The following is a 17,831-nucleotide window of genomic DNA, read 5'->3' as shown; positions in this document are numbered from 1 at the left end:
TCACAGGGAACCAAATCTTGGGGGGAGAAAGCAGAATGTTTTTAATTAAAAGTTTAAGAGAATTTACATCCCGAGGGAGTGGAAGCAAGAGAAGGTGGGGAGAGAGTGGGGGGGCAGGCATGAGGGAAAGTAGGCCATGCCAGCCGAGGGCTCCAAGCCCCATCCTTCCAGCCACCCGGGGTCCTCACTGCAGCAGGTTCTGAGCCACTGAGAGCTCTCTGCGCTGATGAGGGCTCAGAAGCTGCGGGGTTTCCATCCGGGAATGGGTCAGGGGAGGTGGAGGCAGGGGAATCAACAGAGACGGCTCCCTCTGCTTGGCCCCACCTCCAGGGCCCCCTGGCCAGAGCCATCCTGCTGGGTCAGGGATGAGGCCTACTTTCCCTCATGCCTGGCCCCCCACTCTCTCCCCGCCTTCTCTTGCTTCCACTCCCTCGGGTGTGGTCCATCAGGGGCCTCTACACGTGCCCTGGGTACAGTCCACCGTTCGAACAGCCCCCATCTCACAGCTAGACCCGACACTGGCTGGGGTGGGTGAGTGCTAGTGTGGGGGGGCTTGGGGTAAGCCACCCTCTGTGAGACCGTGTCCACTGGGGCCCAGGAGGCAGATAGGTAATAATGAAAGATCACTGGGGCTCTTAGGAACCAAGTGTTTATTGCACACCTGGGGCTCAGTCCATCCACACATGGCCACCTGTGCCAAGCAGAGGCCACCTGGCATCCTGCCTTATCCCTGCCTGCCATTACATGTGCCCACATCGGAGCTCATTAGTCTGAGCCCGCCTTGGGCCTGAGTTGTCCCCAGGTATGACCAGGAGTGCACAGGTGCCCCCCCCCCAGGCAGGGCTCAGTCAGGCCTGAACCATCCCTTCCTCCTGACCCAGAAAGGACACTGACACTCAGGCTCTGCCCACTGACCTCCCGCTGCTCACCAGGCCCTGGGTTTGGGATGTGCATTGGGGAGGCACTGTGCAGGTACCGGTGCATGTGGCGGGCCCTGTGCGCAGGGGGCAGGGCCAGAGCTGACCTGTGAGGTGGCCCCAGGCCTAGAAATCCTCCCTCACCACGTCCACTCCTACCCATTCCTGGGAGAAGGAAAAGGTGAGGCGAAAATATGACAGATGAAATATTTTGCAAAATGAGCTAATTACACGGCAGTCACCCAGAGAGATGAGATTAGCAGAAGAATATTTGATAAAAGGAGGCCTAGGTATCAGACGGGTGGGGAAAGATCCGTGTCACATCACTGAGAGATTGTGGAGTGCACGTACATGTGCGTGCATGTACACACACACACACACACACATGCCCACACTCACATGTGCTCCTCCACCACCACTCCCTCCCCAACAAGCTTGTGTCTTTGGGTGGGGGCTTTTGCTTGTGGTGGGGGTCCTGCATGTGAACATTCGAGACCCAGAGGGTCTCAGCGGTGCTCCCCTACCCCAAGCTGATCTGCAGCCACAATGGACTCTGTGTGACCCTCCCTCCCCATCCCCAGGGCCCCTGCATGCTGCTCCCTTTCCCAATGCTTTTCCCTCCCCTCTGACAGGCAGATTCCTCCATCCTTCCAGCCTCAGCCTCAGTCTCCACACTTCAAGGTAACTGGAGTGCTTTTCCACACGCTCCCAAAGTGAGGTCAAGTGATGGGGATCTTTGCTGTGGACCAAGCCCCCTCTGTGTAACAGCGATAACTCCATGGCACACGCATGTCTATGAACTGATCAAGTCTCACCTTGGATGACCCTCTCGGCAATCCCGCCGGATGGACTCTTACCACCCATTTTACAGATAAGGAAACTGAGGGTCCGAGATGGGAAATCACCAGCAAAGCCCATACAGCTGATGCAGCAGTGCCGTACCTGAGATCTCACTTGGCCCTTCTGCTTCCTGACCCAGACGCCTGCCTGGTCCATGCCTCAGAGGCCTCGGTCTCCTGGGTGAGTCACCCTTGGAGATTCATTTCCGGAAAACCTACTGATGAAGTGGGTGGGGGTCTCATTCATAAGTAAATAGTGTTTAAAGATTCAGCTCTGTCATGTGGCCCAAGGATGAGGCCCCCAAGTGGTGGAACAGCCTTGGTTAAAGGGCGGGGAACCTGAGGCTCAGGGCAAGTTGCTCCCTGTCTCTGGACCTCTGTTCCCCTGTCTGTCTGTGACAGGCACCCCTCAGTACAAGCCACCAGCCAGAGGCTGCCCACCTCTGCCCTCCCCAGTACTGTGGCTCCCCCACCTTCCCACACCTGCATGGCTCACACGTGCATGTCAGCTGGCCTGGCTCAGGCCCCCTCGAGTCCTCTCCTGGAGTTCTGATCTCTTGCCTGGACTCCGTCTCACTGCCTGTCCATCCATCTGTCCATCTGCTGGACTGTTCAGGCCCCCTCTCCTCTGATGTCTCTGGATCTGATGACTGGGAACCCAGGGAGGAGAGGGCTGGCACCAGGGCCCAGGAGGTCAAAGGCCTTCTGCATAGAGGGTGGATAAGCCCCAAATCTAGCCTTCAAAGGCTTGGAGGCTGACTCTACCAGGGAGTCCTCCTGAGTCATACCAAGATGACACTGTGCCTGACCTGAGTCCAGTTTCCTCCCTAGGGCTGTCTTTGCTGCTTCCAGCCACTTGCCCAGCCCAGGTCGGGCAGTCCTGTGGGTAAATGGGTGAGGCATGGGAGCTGCCCCACTGGCCCATCTGCCCCAACCGCCCAGGAAGGGGCTGGACCCCAGGGACCTGGGCAGCTGGCGGATGGGGCCTCGTACCCTGGGCTATCTTGATAACTAGGCTCCAGCTGGTGTTGACACAGCAAACATGCTGCGACTCCCATTCGCCGAGGCACAGAGTGGGCAAACACCGGAAGGCTGGAACAAAGGGCCTGGCAACCGTGACCAGCCTCTCAAATAAGGGCCCCAAGGCCTGTGCCAGGAGGCAGGAAGCATCGAGCAGCCTGGACAGTGTGGCCCACAGAGGTGGGAGCTGGGGACAGGCTTTGGATGAGGTAGGAGAGGGGGTAGAGCTGGCATGAGGTCCTACAGCCTCGTGTTGGCCTACCAGCAGGGTGGGGCGGGGCTGAAGGAGCACAGGTCAGTCTTGTCCACTGGGGTCCATCCCACCTCACATCGGCATGGTGCCCATGCTCAGCTGATGTCACCACGGCCTGGGCATAAGCTCTGATGATGGATCTGTGAAGCTGCGCTTGTGGTTCTACTGGACAGGTAAGAAAACTGAGGCTCAGAGAGTGCGAGCGTTACCAAGGGCTTGGTGCCACTCAAGGGCAGTGTGCGGGCTGCACATGGTGCAGGGTGAGGCCCTTAATTCTTGGCCACCTCTTGCTCACCTGTATTATGTGCCACATTCCACCTTCCTACTGGGGACTCTTGGTCAGAGGTTCTTTTGGGGGTAGTGTAAGGTCAGGACGACCCAGCTTGTGGTCACTGGGTGAGGTCGCAGCTAGACTCCAAGGAACAGCACCCACACGGGGCACAGCCCATTCCCGCCTCTATCCCGAGGCCCACCTCCCAGTGCCTCCATGCACGTGCTCTGAGGAGCCAGCCAGAGGTGAAGCCCTCTGCCTCCAGGCGTGGGCAGATGTCCAAACATGCCACGCACACACTCTTTCTACCTCTGGCCTTTGTACTCTGCTGTGCCCTCTGCTGGAGAAGGCAATGGCACCCCACTCCAGTACTCTTGCCTGGAAAATCCCATGGATGGAGGAGCCTGGTAGGCTGTAGTCCACGGGGTCGCTAAGAGTCGGATGCGACTGAGCGACCTCACTTTCACTTTTCACTTTCATCCATTAGAGAAGGAAATGGCAACCCAGTCCAGTGTTCTTGCCTGGAGAATCCCAGGGACGGGGGAGCCTGTTGGGCTGCCATCTATGGGGTCGCACAGAGTTGGACACGACTGAAGCGACTTAGCAGCAGCAGCAGCAGTGCCCTCTGCCTTGGATTCTCTTCCTTCCTCTCCTCTGCCTGGCTGAGACTCCAGTAACACTCCTCTTTCCTGCCATCCCAATTCCCCTAGACCTGGTCAATATCCACAGGCTCACCATCCTGGATCCACACTTCGTGGCATGGGTCACACCCCTGTCACCTTGAGCAGACAGTATGCCTCAAAGGAGGTGCCCTGCAGGTGTCCCTGTAGCTGGTAACCTGTACACACGAGGTGCTCAGCACTCAGTAAACAGAGGCTGAAGGAAGCAAGACACGGAAGACCAGATAACCCATGACACACTGAGGCAGGGTCGACCTCACAGGCCCCTGCCTGGTGTCACTATGGTGCTTGGTCCAGTCCTCAGGTGTGGGCTTGGAGAAGACAGCTGAGGGATCCACGAGGGACCTGAGGCCCTTCTCAGAACCCCAGAGCCCCCCATGCCCTCCCCACCCGCACTCCCACAATTCACTCTTCTTCAGATACCCACTGCTACAGACACTGCTCGCTGGGTATTCTGAGCCACAGAAAATGGGCTGAGAGAGGTGACTGGCTGCTCTGAGAACTGCTGGTGGTTTCAAAAGGGTCGCGTTTACAAATATGCAGTGACCGCCCCAGAACTCAGATGGTGGGCCCTTCTGCCTGCCTCTGTCACCTCCCCATACTCTCTGCCCTCCAGTGGAAATAGTTACGCACAGGCTGCACCTTCCTGGCTCCCTTCCCAGGCCACAACCCTTGTCTCAGCAGATTCAGTCTGAGTCACTTCACTGCTAGGCTAGGGCTTGTGCCTTCCTTCTTCCTTTTCTCCACCTTCGGAAACCCCCAGGCACTGCCCCTCTGCCAACCTTCCAAGGCTCAGCTCAAACACCACCTCCTCCCGGCTGTCTTCTTAGACTTGCCCTCTCATGTCAGCCGATCTGCACACCTCATAGCTTGTTTTCTGTCCCCTCGAAGTCTGTCATCCTGGAGGGCCACTAGCCCGCCCTGCCTTAGACGCACACCACCTCCCCCAGCCCTTGTACATGGGGATTTCAGAACAAAGGGCCAGACACTATTAAAACTCAATTAAATTTCTCACTTCTCTGATCCTGAATTAGACTGGCTTGTCCCTGTGGCACCTGCAGGCCCTTTTACTCTGCTTCCTAGCATCTGTGCCCCCTCCCCCTTGCCAGCTAGGACACATGGGGAGGTGGGCAGAGTAGGAGAGGCTCCTCCCACAGTGCTTGCCTCTGGGGAACGAGTCCAGCAAATCAATCACCCTTGGTCCCAGGGTTCATTTTCTCCATTCGGCCAATGGCCCTCCGCCCTACCCCATGCCCTAGAATCCCCTCCTGTGGTGGGCAGGGGCAGGGGTGTCAAAAAGGGAACACACGGCAGTGAGTCCCAGCCTGCATGTGCATCCAGCTGCCCTGACCACCTGTTCTCCAGGGTCCCCAGTAGAGCTCCTGCCCTTGCTTGTGCTTTGCCCTCTGTCTGGCAGACCCTCACCATTTCCCTTCCCAACCCTGGGCTTCTTCCTCTCTGCCCCAGTCAGCACGGCTCTGCTTCTCCATCCCTGGGAGCTCCAGAGGGGTAGGCACATTGGCTCGGGAGCCAGTGGAGCAGGGGGAACCATGACCCTGTCTCAGCCAGGCAGTAGTTGGGTTGGCATCACCTCTGAGCCTCTGTTTCCTCATCTGTAAAATGGGAATTCTGTCCCACCATGAGCAGAGAGAGGCCCCACACCCAGGGTAAGGCTGGGGGCAGTGGAGAAGGTTTGCTGAATGACAGAGAGAGCAAGCGAATGACAGGGAGACTGAATGCTGCCCCCAGGGGATGCACCTGGCCTCATGAGCAGGGCCACCGGGTAGGAGAGGCTCAGATACCCCGTCCTGGGGTGAGACCTGGGCCTGGGGTGAGACCTGGGCCTGGGGTGAGACCTGGGCCTGGGGTGCCTCGGTCACGCACCCCACAGGAGGTAGGCGCTGCTGGTCGGGGGACGCAACATGCCTGATGTGCAGCAACAGTCAGCCTTTCCCGTTAGTCATGGGAGAGAACACGGCAGGGAAGCCGCGGGTGAGAGGGTGTAAGACCCTCAAAGACATTGCACCTCTGGCCTCTTCCTTCGGCCAGTGGATGTGAGGAGTGACCACAGCTCTTCTGACCCCTCCTGAGGCCCCTGGACTTTGCAGGAGGAGCAGGGAAAGGAGCCTGCACCATAGGGGTAATCCCAGGGACCAGGGAAGTCCAGCCCGAAACCCACAGCTCAGCCCTTCCGGACCTCTGGAAGGAGGTCAGGCAGGCGGGCGAAGAGGAGGGAATGACAGGATTTCCCTGAGGATCCTTGGCCATTCCCTAGCCACATCCCTCCCGCACTGTCTCCCTGTCTGTTCCCAGGGAGGCCAGCTCCCTGTCCCGCTAGCTCAGCCTGGGCACCTTCAAAAGGTCTGTGCATTTTCAGCCACCCAGCAGGGATGCAGGCGGGGGCAGGCTCCCATATGTGCATCCACCAACCTAGGAGAAGCCTCTTTGCCCAGGACTCACGCTGGGGCCCAGGACCCTAGGGTGCACAGCAAGTGGACGTCGGTTCTTCATCCCTTCCACACTCAGGTGGCCCACCTCCTCCAAAGTGCTCCTTCTGACCCCAACTCCCGAGTGGTCGGTCTTATGCAGAGGTGTCCCAGGGCTCCCACACAGTGGCACCCGGTGGATGCCCATTCACTAACTCAACACTCCCCCATCCCCGGGGGCCTCAGCTGGCTCCCCTGGGTGGCAGTGGCACCTTGCCAGGAATCCGCGGCGCTGTTTGGGTGAGGGGAGAATAATCAGCCGTAAACGCGGCAATCAGGGAGAAAAGGCTGCTTGGGCCCTCGTCGCCCACATGTGCGCCTAATTGGCTCCACGTGTCCGCGGCTCCTTTTAAGAGCAGGAAAAGTGGAAGGGTCAAGATCTCTTAATGGTCATAATGGAAGGGAGGCAGAAGCCGCCGCCAGCCCCACGTAAACACCTTTTAATTGCCCAGAGAAGGGTGGGCGGAGGCAGCTGCTGCTGCAGAATTCCCTGCCTGTGTGTCCACCATTCGTGTGCCTTTCAGAGCTTCCCTGGTCTGGAGTCAGACCCCAGAGGGTGACCTCCAGCCAGGACCCGGAGCCGCAGCCCTAGCCTCTGTTCTGCAAATACTCAAGTGGCTCTGACTCTGGGCCAGGCCTTGGCAGCAGGTGGTACCCCGGCCCTGTCTTCCCAGGACCCCTCTGCTTGTCCAACCTCCATCCATGAATGTATCTGTGGACCCAGCTTTGATCTGGCCTTCAGCTGCCTCCAAGGGCGAACATTCCCCCTACAATTCATGACGCCTCCTCCAGGCTGCCCCAAGCTCACTCTTTCCCCTTTGAACTGCAGGGATCATGCACCTGTTCGGGCTGCTCCATTCTGTCTGCATCTCTCTGAGGTCCCCAATGTCACCCTGCTTCTGAGGTTTCTATAATGACTGCAGCTCTCTGTTTCATCAGACCAGTGGTTTTCAACCAAACGGGACTTTGCCCCCAGAGGATATCTGGCAACACTTGGGGACATTTCTGGTTCTTGTAACTGGGGGAGTGATGTACACTGGCCTCTAGCAGGCAGAGGGTCAGGACGCTGCTTAACCACCTGCAATGCACAAGACAGCCCCCACAGCAAAGAATCATCCTGCTCAAAATGTCCACAGCACCAACACCAAGAAACCCTTATGAGGTGAAGTCTGAGAAAGCAAGCAGCAAGTCAGGGGGAGCTAGGCAGAACACTGTCCCTCCTGACTATGGCAGGTGGTCTGCCCCACAGCCCCTGGCCCCTTGGCTCCCTCCCTGGCTCACTCCTCCTGCTCCTCTGAACACTCAGCCCAGAGCGCAGTTCCTGAACAGACCCAGCCACTGCCAACAATGCATCAGTTTAATTGGGTTAAGTGGCCATTAGCGGCAAAAGCAGGGCGGCTCTGTGCAGAAGGGTTTTTAATTTTACTTTTTAAATGATGCTCGCTCCCCAGAGAGGCAACTGATGGTGGGAATGCTGCCCATTGGAACCCCTAGGACCAGAGCCACCAATGTGCCTCCCCACTGCCCCATCCCTCTGGGCATCACGGGGTTGGGCTAGGGGGGCTGCTCAGTGTCTTGTCTCCACTGCCCAAGGAAGATGCAGCAGGGGCAAGGCCTGGTCCAAGGTCATTAGGTCATCCCAGAGCAAGTCCCTGCCAGAGGGGACCCACCTGCTCCTCCCTTGGCCCTGTCCCCTTGTGGACAGCAAGCACCTGGCCACTAGCGGCAGCACAGAGGAGGGCAGTTTCTGGGGTTTGGAGCCCGAGGACCCGAATCTCTAGTCTAGTTTTGCTCTGAGATGTGGGGCAGTGGTGTAACCCCTCTGGGGTTGCTTCCTCAAATGTAAAATGGGGATGTATGTATGTACATATGCAAAGTCTCTCAGTTGTGTCTGACTCTGTAACCCCATGGATGGTAGCCCGCCAGACTCCTCTGTCTGTGGAATTCTCCAGGCAAGAATACTGGAGTAGGTTGCCATTTCCTTCTCCAGAAGATCTTCCCGACCTAGGGATCAAACCCTGGTCTCCCGCATTGCAGGCAGACTGTCTACAGTCTAAGCCACCAGGGAAGCCCAAAATTGGGATAGGAGCGGGTAACTCTGGGTTGCAAGGAGGATCTGCAGACATCTGAAGTGTTTCAGCTTATCTTAGGCTGCGCACTTGGTAGACACTCAGAAAGAGGCCAGTAATTGTGGAAAGAAATTATTTCTGCCTTTTTAGGGGAAATGTCCTGAACTCTGATTCGACACTGAATCATCTGTGGACCACTGAGAAATACTGAAGCCCAGCCTCATCCCTACATAATCTACTATATGCGGTCTAGGGTGGGGCCTAGGCATCACGATTTAAAAGCCCTGCAGGTGACTCCAGTGTGACCACGGGGTTAAAAACGCTGCATGAAGGCAAAGATGCAAAGGCATGGGCTCTAGAAGGGTCTGGGCCCCCAGGACAATGAGAAGGAGCTGAGGGGGAGCATGAGGAACACAGGCTCGGGGTGGTGGGCGGGGTGGGAGGGCAGAGCTCAAGGGCCAAAGTCTCCAGGTCCTGGATCTCCGCCAGAAATTCACTGCCTCCAGCTTATTTGAGGTTGGAGGTGTAAAGGTGTCCCTGAGATCAGGCTTCTAGCTGCCACACTGGTGTTCCTTAACAACCTGCTCTGGCATGGCTGCTCTGGCTCTGGGCTTCCGTTCTCTAGGAACCACGCTCACTGAGCCACGCTGCCCTTGGCCTTGTCCCTGAGGGCAGCCTGGGATGCCCCACAGTGGGGTCACGTCTCACCTCCCATGGCCTCTCCCCTGAGCCCCACAGCAGGGGTGCCCAGGATGGTGCTGAAGGTGACATGACCTTCAGAGACACTCTTTTCACTGTGGCCTTTATAAATGATGACTCCTGGAGCTGTGAAACCGGAAGTACTGGGCAGGGATGGTCTCATGTCCTCATTTTCCAGAGGGATAAACTAAGGCCTTGGACAGGATGAGACTGAGAGCTCCAAGAGGACAGGAACGGGGCCTGTCCTTCCTCACTGCATTCCCAGCACTGGCCTGGCGCACAGTAGGCCTTTAGTGAGTGCTGAAGAATGGATGGAGGAAGGAATACAACCAAGAGATGACCTTTCTGAGGAAGAGGCTCTGAGAGGCTCCATCTGGGAGGACAAGAGGGTCCTGACTTGGGTCCAGCTCTGCCTCCAATGTGTGATAGAAAGTGAGGCACCTCCCTACCCCTCCTGGAACTCAAGACCCAAACAAAGCAGGCTCTGTCTCAGAGGACCCATCCTCCAGGATAGCAGATGTCCCTAGAAGGTCCCCTCCATGTCTCCTAAGCTGAGGCCCTAGCAGGTGTCCTGGGCTTCAGGAGGCTGCTTGCCTGGCATTGCGAAATCCCTGACTTGGCCTGCTCTGCCTGGTTCTTGGCTGGGAAAACCACTCTGTGCAGCTTGGAGAAACTTGTTACAAACAACTGACTGTCCCTGATTAGATGAGACAATGAACTTCCGTCCTGTGTTGCTCGGTCCCCTCCTTTCAAGCCCCACATTAAAACTGCAGACCAGGGCAAGAGGATTTAAGTTAGATTCTTGGATGGGGTCCAGGGCGAGAAGGACAATGGAGTGTGGAGAGGTCCAGACCCCCAACATCCCTCTCTCCACATGCACTCAGGCTGCAAACACATGTGGGAAAGGAGAAAGGAGCCAGAGCTCGATTAAAAGCAAAATGAACAATGAAGAGCAAAGCTCATCTTGAACAACCAGGACCAAGGCAGGTGAGGGATGGTCCTCTCCTTGCCCCAGAGATACGGACAGGAGCATCTTCTGGGTCTGGAGCGGGGGATGTTGCAGTAGGAGGGGTTCATTGGCCGGGAGAGTGCTGGGCTCCGTGCACACCTCTGGACTAACGTGGGCAGTCAGGGGCCTGGCTTAGCGTCAGAGAGACCTGGGTTCAAATCCTGGCTTGGCCATATCCTGGCCTAACGCATGGCATGTCCGAGTCTCAGTGTCCCTCTTCCTCAGGGGCTGCTGTGAGATGACATGACAGATTCAGAGCATGGTGAGCACCTGATCAGTGAGTGCCTCTTCCTGTCGTTCCTCCCTGGAGAACCAGTGTGCACCAGGCCATGGGCACCTGGGCTGGACTCGGTGGGAAGGAGGCAGACTTCCACACTGTCTCTGGGGCAGAGTCCGGCATGTGGGGCATAGGGAGAGGCTGGGGATCAAGACCCCAGGCTTTGGGCTCCCCCATCCCCCAGCTGTGAAGGCTGCCTGTTTCTCCAGGAGTGGGGAAAGGAGCTGGGGGAGTGACTCCAACCCTGGGATGCTCAGAGGGGCTGGGCAGGGGCTGGGCAGGGCTGGGCCCTGGGCTCCTTGTGTAGAGGGCAGCTGGGGCATCTGTTACCACCGCTCAGCAACCCCTGCCAAGGTAACTGGTCCTAAAACCAGGGTGGGAAGCAGGTGTAAAGGGGGACACTTCCCAAAACTGTCAGATGGTTTCACGCAAGTCCAGGGCTTGTGGCCTGTGCTCTGTGCACTAGGCAGCTGGGGAGGGGGCAGGCTGCAAAGCAAGGGAGTAGAGGGCAAACAGGGGATCTGGAATGAAGTGGGGAGAGAAGGACAAAGAGAGAACGAGAGAAAGGAGGGCAGAGTGTTCAGTTCTAGGCACAAGGCACAGAGGTGGGCCATGGTGCGCTGGCTGCATGAGGCAGGCAGATGGTTCCTACAACCAGGGGACACTGTTGCACCTCATAGGGGCTTGGCTCTGCTTCCTCCCCATGACAGTCCACTTCCTCAACTGTCTCCCTGCCTGTGACTAGGAGAACCCCAAGGTCAGGCTGGGCCCAGCTCTGGGGCCTCTGGGTCCACACTGGGTGGGATGCCCTGAGGGTTCCCCCACTCTGGTCCTGGATGCCGGCCTTTCCCAAGTTCATGATCCCAAGTCACCTGGTACAGGCAGGGGATGCCAGGGGCACAGGAGGGCCCAGCTCCTGGAGAAGGGGTTCCTAGTCCCCTCCCAGGGTCTGGATGTGGTGGGGGTTTGGCTGCTCTGATGTGACCCTGTTGGGACCCTTGCTTGTGTGGTCTTGCTCATTAAAAAAAGACAGCTTTACTGAGATACTATAAAATTCACTCACATAAAATATACAATTCAGTGTTGGCTTTTTTTAGCCTTTCAGAGTTGTGCACTCATCACCACATTCTAATTTTAGAATTTTTTCAGCATCCCCAAAAAGAAACCTTGTACCCATTAGCAGACACTCCCTGTCCCCTCCCTTCCAGCCCTAGGCAACTGCTAATGTAGTTTCCATTTCTATGCTTTTGCCTACTGTGGACATCTCACAGATATGGGATCACACAATAGGTGTTCCTTATGACGAGCTTCTTTCCCTCAATGTAATGTTTTCATATTCATCCATGCTGTCCACCCACATGTGTACCAGTATTTCATTCCTTTCTACTGGACATCTCTGTGACACAGGCAGGGGCAGCAGCAGTTTGTGCCTCTGATCTGGGGGCAGCCTGGACCCCCTCCCTTCTTTCCTGCACAACCCACCCAGGGCACCCTGCAGCTCCAGGAGCCGTTTCCCACCTGCTCTCCCGGGGGTGGGTTGAGTACCAGGGTCTGCTGGCTTTGTAGACCTGGTCAGGGGGACCAGCAGGTCCTGTCACCTCGCAGGACCATGGTGTCTTGGAGCTGGCAGGCACAAGCTCTCAGTAGAGACGGGAACACTGAGGCTCAGAGGTAGGTGGAGAAGTTGTGGGCAGAATAGGAGCGCCAGCCTCCAAAATCACATGGCCGTGGCCTTCTTTGTAAGGTGTTCAGGGCCCTCCACACTCCTCCTGCCTCAGAGTCTGCAGGCTACCTTCCCAGCTAATAGGTCACTATCCTGGCCAGGGAGGATTCCCAGGTGGCTCAGTGGTAAAGAATCCACCTGCCAATGCCAGAGACACAGGTTTGATCCCTTTGTTGGGAAGATCCACTGGAGAAGGGAATGGCAACCCACTCCAGTATTCTTGCCTGGAGAATCCCCTGGACAGAGAAAGCCTGGCAGGCTACAATCCATGGGGTGGCAAACAGTCAGACACGACCAAGCACGCACGCGTGCACACACACATCCTGGCCAAGTGCTCACCCCTGGCACACTCATAAGCAGAGTGAGGAACAGGAAGACCCCAGGCCCAACAGAGGCAGGACCGGGGCTGCCACTGTACTTATGCAGGGCCCCCGAGGCCCCGGGTCAGGGGCCTACTCCACAGGAAAACATCCTGCTCCTGCCAGCAGCTGCCCACAGTCCACGTGGCACAGCCTGCCAGCGACAGCCTGGCCTGGCTTCAGAGGGCCAGGAGGGCTGTGTGTTCACGGCAGGTCGGGACGGTGCCCTCACAGTGCAGGCCACTCTGCTCCTCCCTCCACCCACACGACCATACCTACCTTCAGGGCCTGCACCTTCCTGTCCAGCAGGCTCTCAATGTCCCCTGCCACCTTCTCCACCAGCTTCTGAGGCTCATTCTCCTGCACCTCAAACAGATTCCTGTTGTCCTTGTAGATCTGGAAGGAAGCAAAAGCCTGGGGTGAGGCCAGGGTGATCCCCCACTCCTCAGACATGGCGTCCATACACCCTCGCTGCACAGTTCCCCACGGAACGGTCCTCACCTCTACCCTGACCCCAGCTTTGGCCATTGAGAGAGAACAGGGAGGTCTGGGGGTCCCGCTCAAGCTCTGATAGACTTGGAAGAAGTTCAAGGCCATGGCTCCACTTGCGCTGCTTGTGTGAGTCCGGTGGGACGAGGTTGTCACTGCCTTCTCTGGGACTCAGGGTTCCCCATCCAGGGGCCACAAGCAGCACCTCCCTGACCGGCTCAGGCTTGCTAATAGTAGCGGGGGGCAGGGTGCTGGATGGAAGGCAGGGTGCTGTGGGGAGATGGAGCCAATAGGCACACGCTGTACCCCACATACCGACACGAAGGTGCTCTCACACCCATAAACCCACACATGCATCACACACATAGAGCCACCTCTCCACACAGGCTCAGGCATCCATACCCTACTTTTGCTGGCATTTCCCCAAAGCGTTTGCAGAAACCATTGTGGGAGCTCAGTGTGCCCCAAGGGGCTCCTCTGTCATTCTGGGCAAAGAATATGGGGACAGGGACCAGGGAAGAAAAGGCATATAGGGGGAATTAATCTGCTTCCCCTCTTCCTTGGTGGGGCTTGGCCTGTGTGCACATGCATGTGAGGGTGTAAATCTGAGAGTCAGCATCTGCGTGTGTGAATGTGTGCTATGGCTCAACACACACCCATCTGTGTGTACGAGCCTGAGTGTTGGGATGGGGTGGGGTTAGGGCCGCTAGATGAAGCCTGGGGGCTGTATGTGAACTGTGGAAGCAGGTTTCCGTGGGCATCTTTGTTCACGACAGGGGTCTAAGGTGTGTGCACGTGTATGTGTGTGTGCGCGATTGCACACTGCACACTCCTACATGTGCCTCTGAGCCTGAATGAGCCCCCGTATCCATCCAGGTGACCCCAGGAAATCTGTGCTGCAAGCTGGCTCCTTCAGCACAAGGTCACGGGCTGGTCGCCACAACAGAACCGCGGCCACCAGACTTTGCCATCGGGCTGTGCAGAAGTGGAGGGATGTGGAGAGACACAGAGAGGAGGCGATGAGGAGGCGATAAGGAGGTGGGAGAGGCCGCTGATGAGAGACAGACAGGCGGGGGAGATAAGGTCGGGAGAGTGACAGGCAGAGTAGGCAGATAAAGGCCTCTGGCATGTGACGAGGGGAGGAGGTGGGGGACCGGGCGCCTTCAGAGCCCCGGCCCCGCTGCCCAGTGGGCCCCTGGCAGTCCAAGGGTTAAAGCAGCGCTCAAAGCTGGCTCAGGCAGTCTCCTCCTCCCACCACCCCCATCCCTCCCGGCTTCTCTTTTCTTTTTGTCCTTCTCTTAGAACAAAATAATTTGTGGTGAAGTCGCTCCTTCCCACAGAGCTGTGGCGATTACAGGGAGAGTCACAGGCCTGGCTGCATGGCCAGGCAGGAGGGAGGCCCCCAGGGGGCGCCGGGCAGGTTGTTTATGGGGCTCCCCAGGGCCTGCCTCAGGCCAGAAGCCCCCAGATGGAAGACAGTGGTGGAGGCAGAGGCCAAGCAGGGGTCAGAGCCTGGGGAGGGGGGGGGAGGCGGTCACTGAGAAATGCAGGGAGGCCGGAGCCCAGGGCCCACTGCGGGAGAAACTGAGGCTCAGAAATAGGAGAGGACAGGTCAAGGCCACACGACTGTGAGGGGCCAAGCCAGTCACCCGTCCTCCCTGACGTCTTCCCAGGTTTCAAGACACGAAAGATACACACCCTTTCCCAATCCTAGACCACTGCCCCCATGTGTGTTGAGGCCTCACTCAGCCACACTGGCTGAAACTCCTGCTGAGTGCACCCCGGCCGGCTGGCGTCAGCAGGGGGCGCAGCCATCTGGCTTCTCAGGGCAGGGGATGAAGTTACCATATCTGACTCCCCGGTCAAGGTCATTCCCTGGCACCCCAGCAGTCAGGGCTGTCCATGGTGGTGGGAGCCCTGGTATTGGAGGGTGGACCTTGCAGCCTCCTGACAGCTCTCCTCTGGGAAGCCAGTGGTCCCTCCCCTCTGGGTCTAGGATGCTCCTGGGCAACCTGGTGTGGTGCTGAACCAGGGCTCAGGGGCCACAGAGAGAGTGGGTTTCCAAGTGGCAGGGTCACACCCAAAGACCGTGACAGCAGATGCAAGGGCTTGGAAGCAGGGACCCTGTTAAGAAATAGCCCATCTCAGTGTCCAATCTGTTAAATGAGAGAATGGTGGTCCTCCCCTCACATGCTGACCAAGGACCAAAAGACTCATGCCACAAAGAGCCTATATTAATTTTCGCAGTATTACTGCTATTGTTTAGGATCACCAGAATTCTGCAGATGGAATCATAGTCCCATCCCTGCCCCTACTGTCCTGGCTATGTCTGAATACTTAGGATCCAAAGCCTTCGGCTCCCACTGCTGGGCAGGCAGCATTGGTCTCTCCAGGTCTGCCCACCTCCCATCCCGCCCTCCCTCCCAGGCCTCCTTGGACAGCACCCCTTCCGTCAGTCAGCCTGTCTTTGTCTCCATCTTGGCCTCAGCCACGGTGGTGATAACAGGGGAGCCTTGGACAGTATACAGCCATGGCCACCTCCCTTCCATCGCTCCCCAGGCACTGGGTCTGTGTACAAAGGAACCACCAGCCAATGCGTGTGCCCAATTCCATGTTCAAGAGAAAAGCTCCAGGGCAAGCATGACCCAGGTCTGACTCCTTCACCTCCTCCTGCAGGTGTGCCATCCTTTGGAGTCTGGGGCCACACCTGCCATGCTTTCTTCTTGGGTCTACTCAAAGATCCACCGTGACATCCTTTTCTCCCCCTATTTTTTTCGGCCGTTCCATGAAGCATGCAGGATCTTAGTTCCCTGACCAGGGATGGAACCCATGCCTCCTGCAGTGGAAGCGCGGTGTTTTAACAACCACTGGACCGCCAGGGAAGTTCCCAGCATGATACCCTTCTGCTGGGTGCTGGTGCCAGGATTTGAGGCCGCTCCAGCTCACTGAATTGGCAGGTGCACTCAGGTCTCTGGGTCCCCGCTGCCACACCTCTGCTCACACTGTGTCTACCTCCTCTGCCTGCCTACCTACATCCTCCCTAGAGTGACGTAGGGCAATGGGCAAGAAGGAGTTTCTGGGGAGATGAAGGCACAATTCCAGAACTGCAGGGACTGGCTGAGTTGAGCTCTAGCCAAGCCTGTCCCCCAATCCCAAATGAGCCCCTGAGAGGCAAGAGCCCTCCATCCTCCCATCCCAGGTGCCTCACCCCTCTCAACGTTCCCCTGGACCTGCTCCAGCTGTCCCCGTCCCCTGGGGTGGGGCCCTGAACTGAACCTTGTGTCCCAGAGATCCATGAGACACAGCCCAGCAGATGGTCCCACCCCAGGGGAGAGGTCATCCCCCAACTAATGCGGCCCAGGGAGTGCTTTCCACCTGCAGGCCCAGCAGGAAGTCCGGGAGGGCCCAGGGCAGCTCCAGAGCACCAGCCTGGCTCCCTTCAACCCCAGGCGCTAGCCCTGGTCCCTGGAGCCAACTCGGAAGCAAGAGAAAGAGCAGGGCACACCGGGCGCAGGGCCTCAACAACCACAGCAGGACTGTGTGCCCGCTGGTGTCCTTGGCCCAGAGAGCTAATTGGAAAAACCCAACAACTCCCACAGCAGTGCCGCATGGCCCCCAGCTCGGCGCAGGCAGCCGGACCAAGGAGAAAGAGACGGGGGCCAGCAGGTGTACAGGCGGTGGCAGCTCCACGCCGGCTGTGACAGAGGAGGAAGAGACAGGGGCTTCACCCCCCGAGGAGATGGTGAATGGCAGTGGACAGGGCAGCAGACTAGGGTACAGGCTGGCTGGGGCCAGGGGCACGTGCTGGGGAGAGCAGGAGACACAGCCACAGAGGTGCTGAGTGACAATTCAGGAGGTGGTTTGCAGCCCCTCGTTCGCAGCAGTTCCCGGCTCCTCCACCCTGTACCACCACCCATGGCCAGTGCTCATCTTCCACCCCTTGAGGGCACTCCTTACCAATGACCAAGCCCTGTCCTTCCATGTCTCTCATCTCCCTCCCACCCACTTCCCTCAGCACCCCCACCCATGCCCCCCAGTGTTGGCCACAACCCCAACCCTCTCTCAGCTTTAGTTAATTCTTTTGTGAAGCAGCATGTCTGGCCAGCTTGCCTTCTGGCCTTGGGAATTCCAGGGCCTGTGGGGGCCAAGGCCCCTTCAGAGGCCCCAGGGACTCTGCCTAGCCTCCTGCTCTCAGAGGTGTCTGCACACAAGTGGGAGATGGGCCTGGAGGACACTTGGAGGAACAGTGACCTTGGGCAGGAAGCGTGGATGCTTGCAGGAGCAGATGGAGCCAGCCTTATCCTCCCAGCTCCAAACAGTCCTGCCTGGGAGTGGAATAAGTGCTGAGGCCCCTGAACACGGGGCAGCCACACAGGAGACAAAAGGCCGGGACCACTGACCTGGACAACCCCCCATCAGACTATTGAGGCATTCAGACAAGTCCCAGTCAGCAGCAGTGAGGCCTGGACCCAAGCCAGCACCCAACCTGCCCAGGGAGAGGTGGAGGGTGGGAGAGACGGATACAAAAAGGAGGGCAAAGAGTGCAAGGGAGAGGATGGGAAAGGAAGGAAGAGGGGCTGCGGAGGCCGCAGAAACAGCCCTGTTTGCCGTGTGTTGACTCTGGCCACCCAAAGGCCGGCTGCTTCACACACTTGGCCTCCCTGATATACAAGCCCTGAGGAAGGACCATTCTGATGATGCCGGCTTAGCAGGCAGGGCACTGAGGGCCACACAGCTGAG

At 57.8% G+C, this 17,831-nt stretch overlaps 1 protein-coding gene across 4 annotated transcripts in view; it reads right to left on the bottom strand.

Moving 5' to 3' along the window:
• Positions 1-17,831, bottom strand: part of CACNA2D2 (calcium voltage-gated channel auxiliary subunit alpha2delta 2) — a 140,810-nt gene that overhangs the window by 59,370 nt on the left and 63,609 nt on the right. For all 4 annotated transcript variants that reach the window (XM_025271910.3, XM_025271911.3, XM_025271912.3 and 1 more), the window contains exon 3: positions 12,882-12,998. In XM_025271910.3, the coding sequence (XP_025127695.1) occupies positions 12,882-12,998 (117 nt within the window). The remainder of the gene's footprint in view (positions 1-12,881; positions 12,999-17,831) is intronic.

Source organism: Bubalus bubalis, chromosome 21 (genome assembly GCF_019923935.1).
Source record: "Bubalus bubalis isolate 160015118507 breed Murrah chromosome 21, NDDB_SH_1, whole genome shotgun sequence".
NCBI lineage: Eukaryota > Metazoa > Chordata > Mammalia > Artiodactyla > Bovidae > Bubalus > Bubalus bubalis.
The sequence above is the reverse complement of the archived record's forward strand: the minus strand, read 5'-3'. Positions and strand labels throughout refer to the sequence as shown.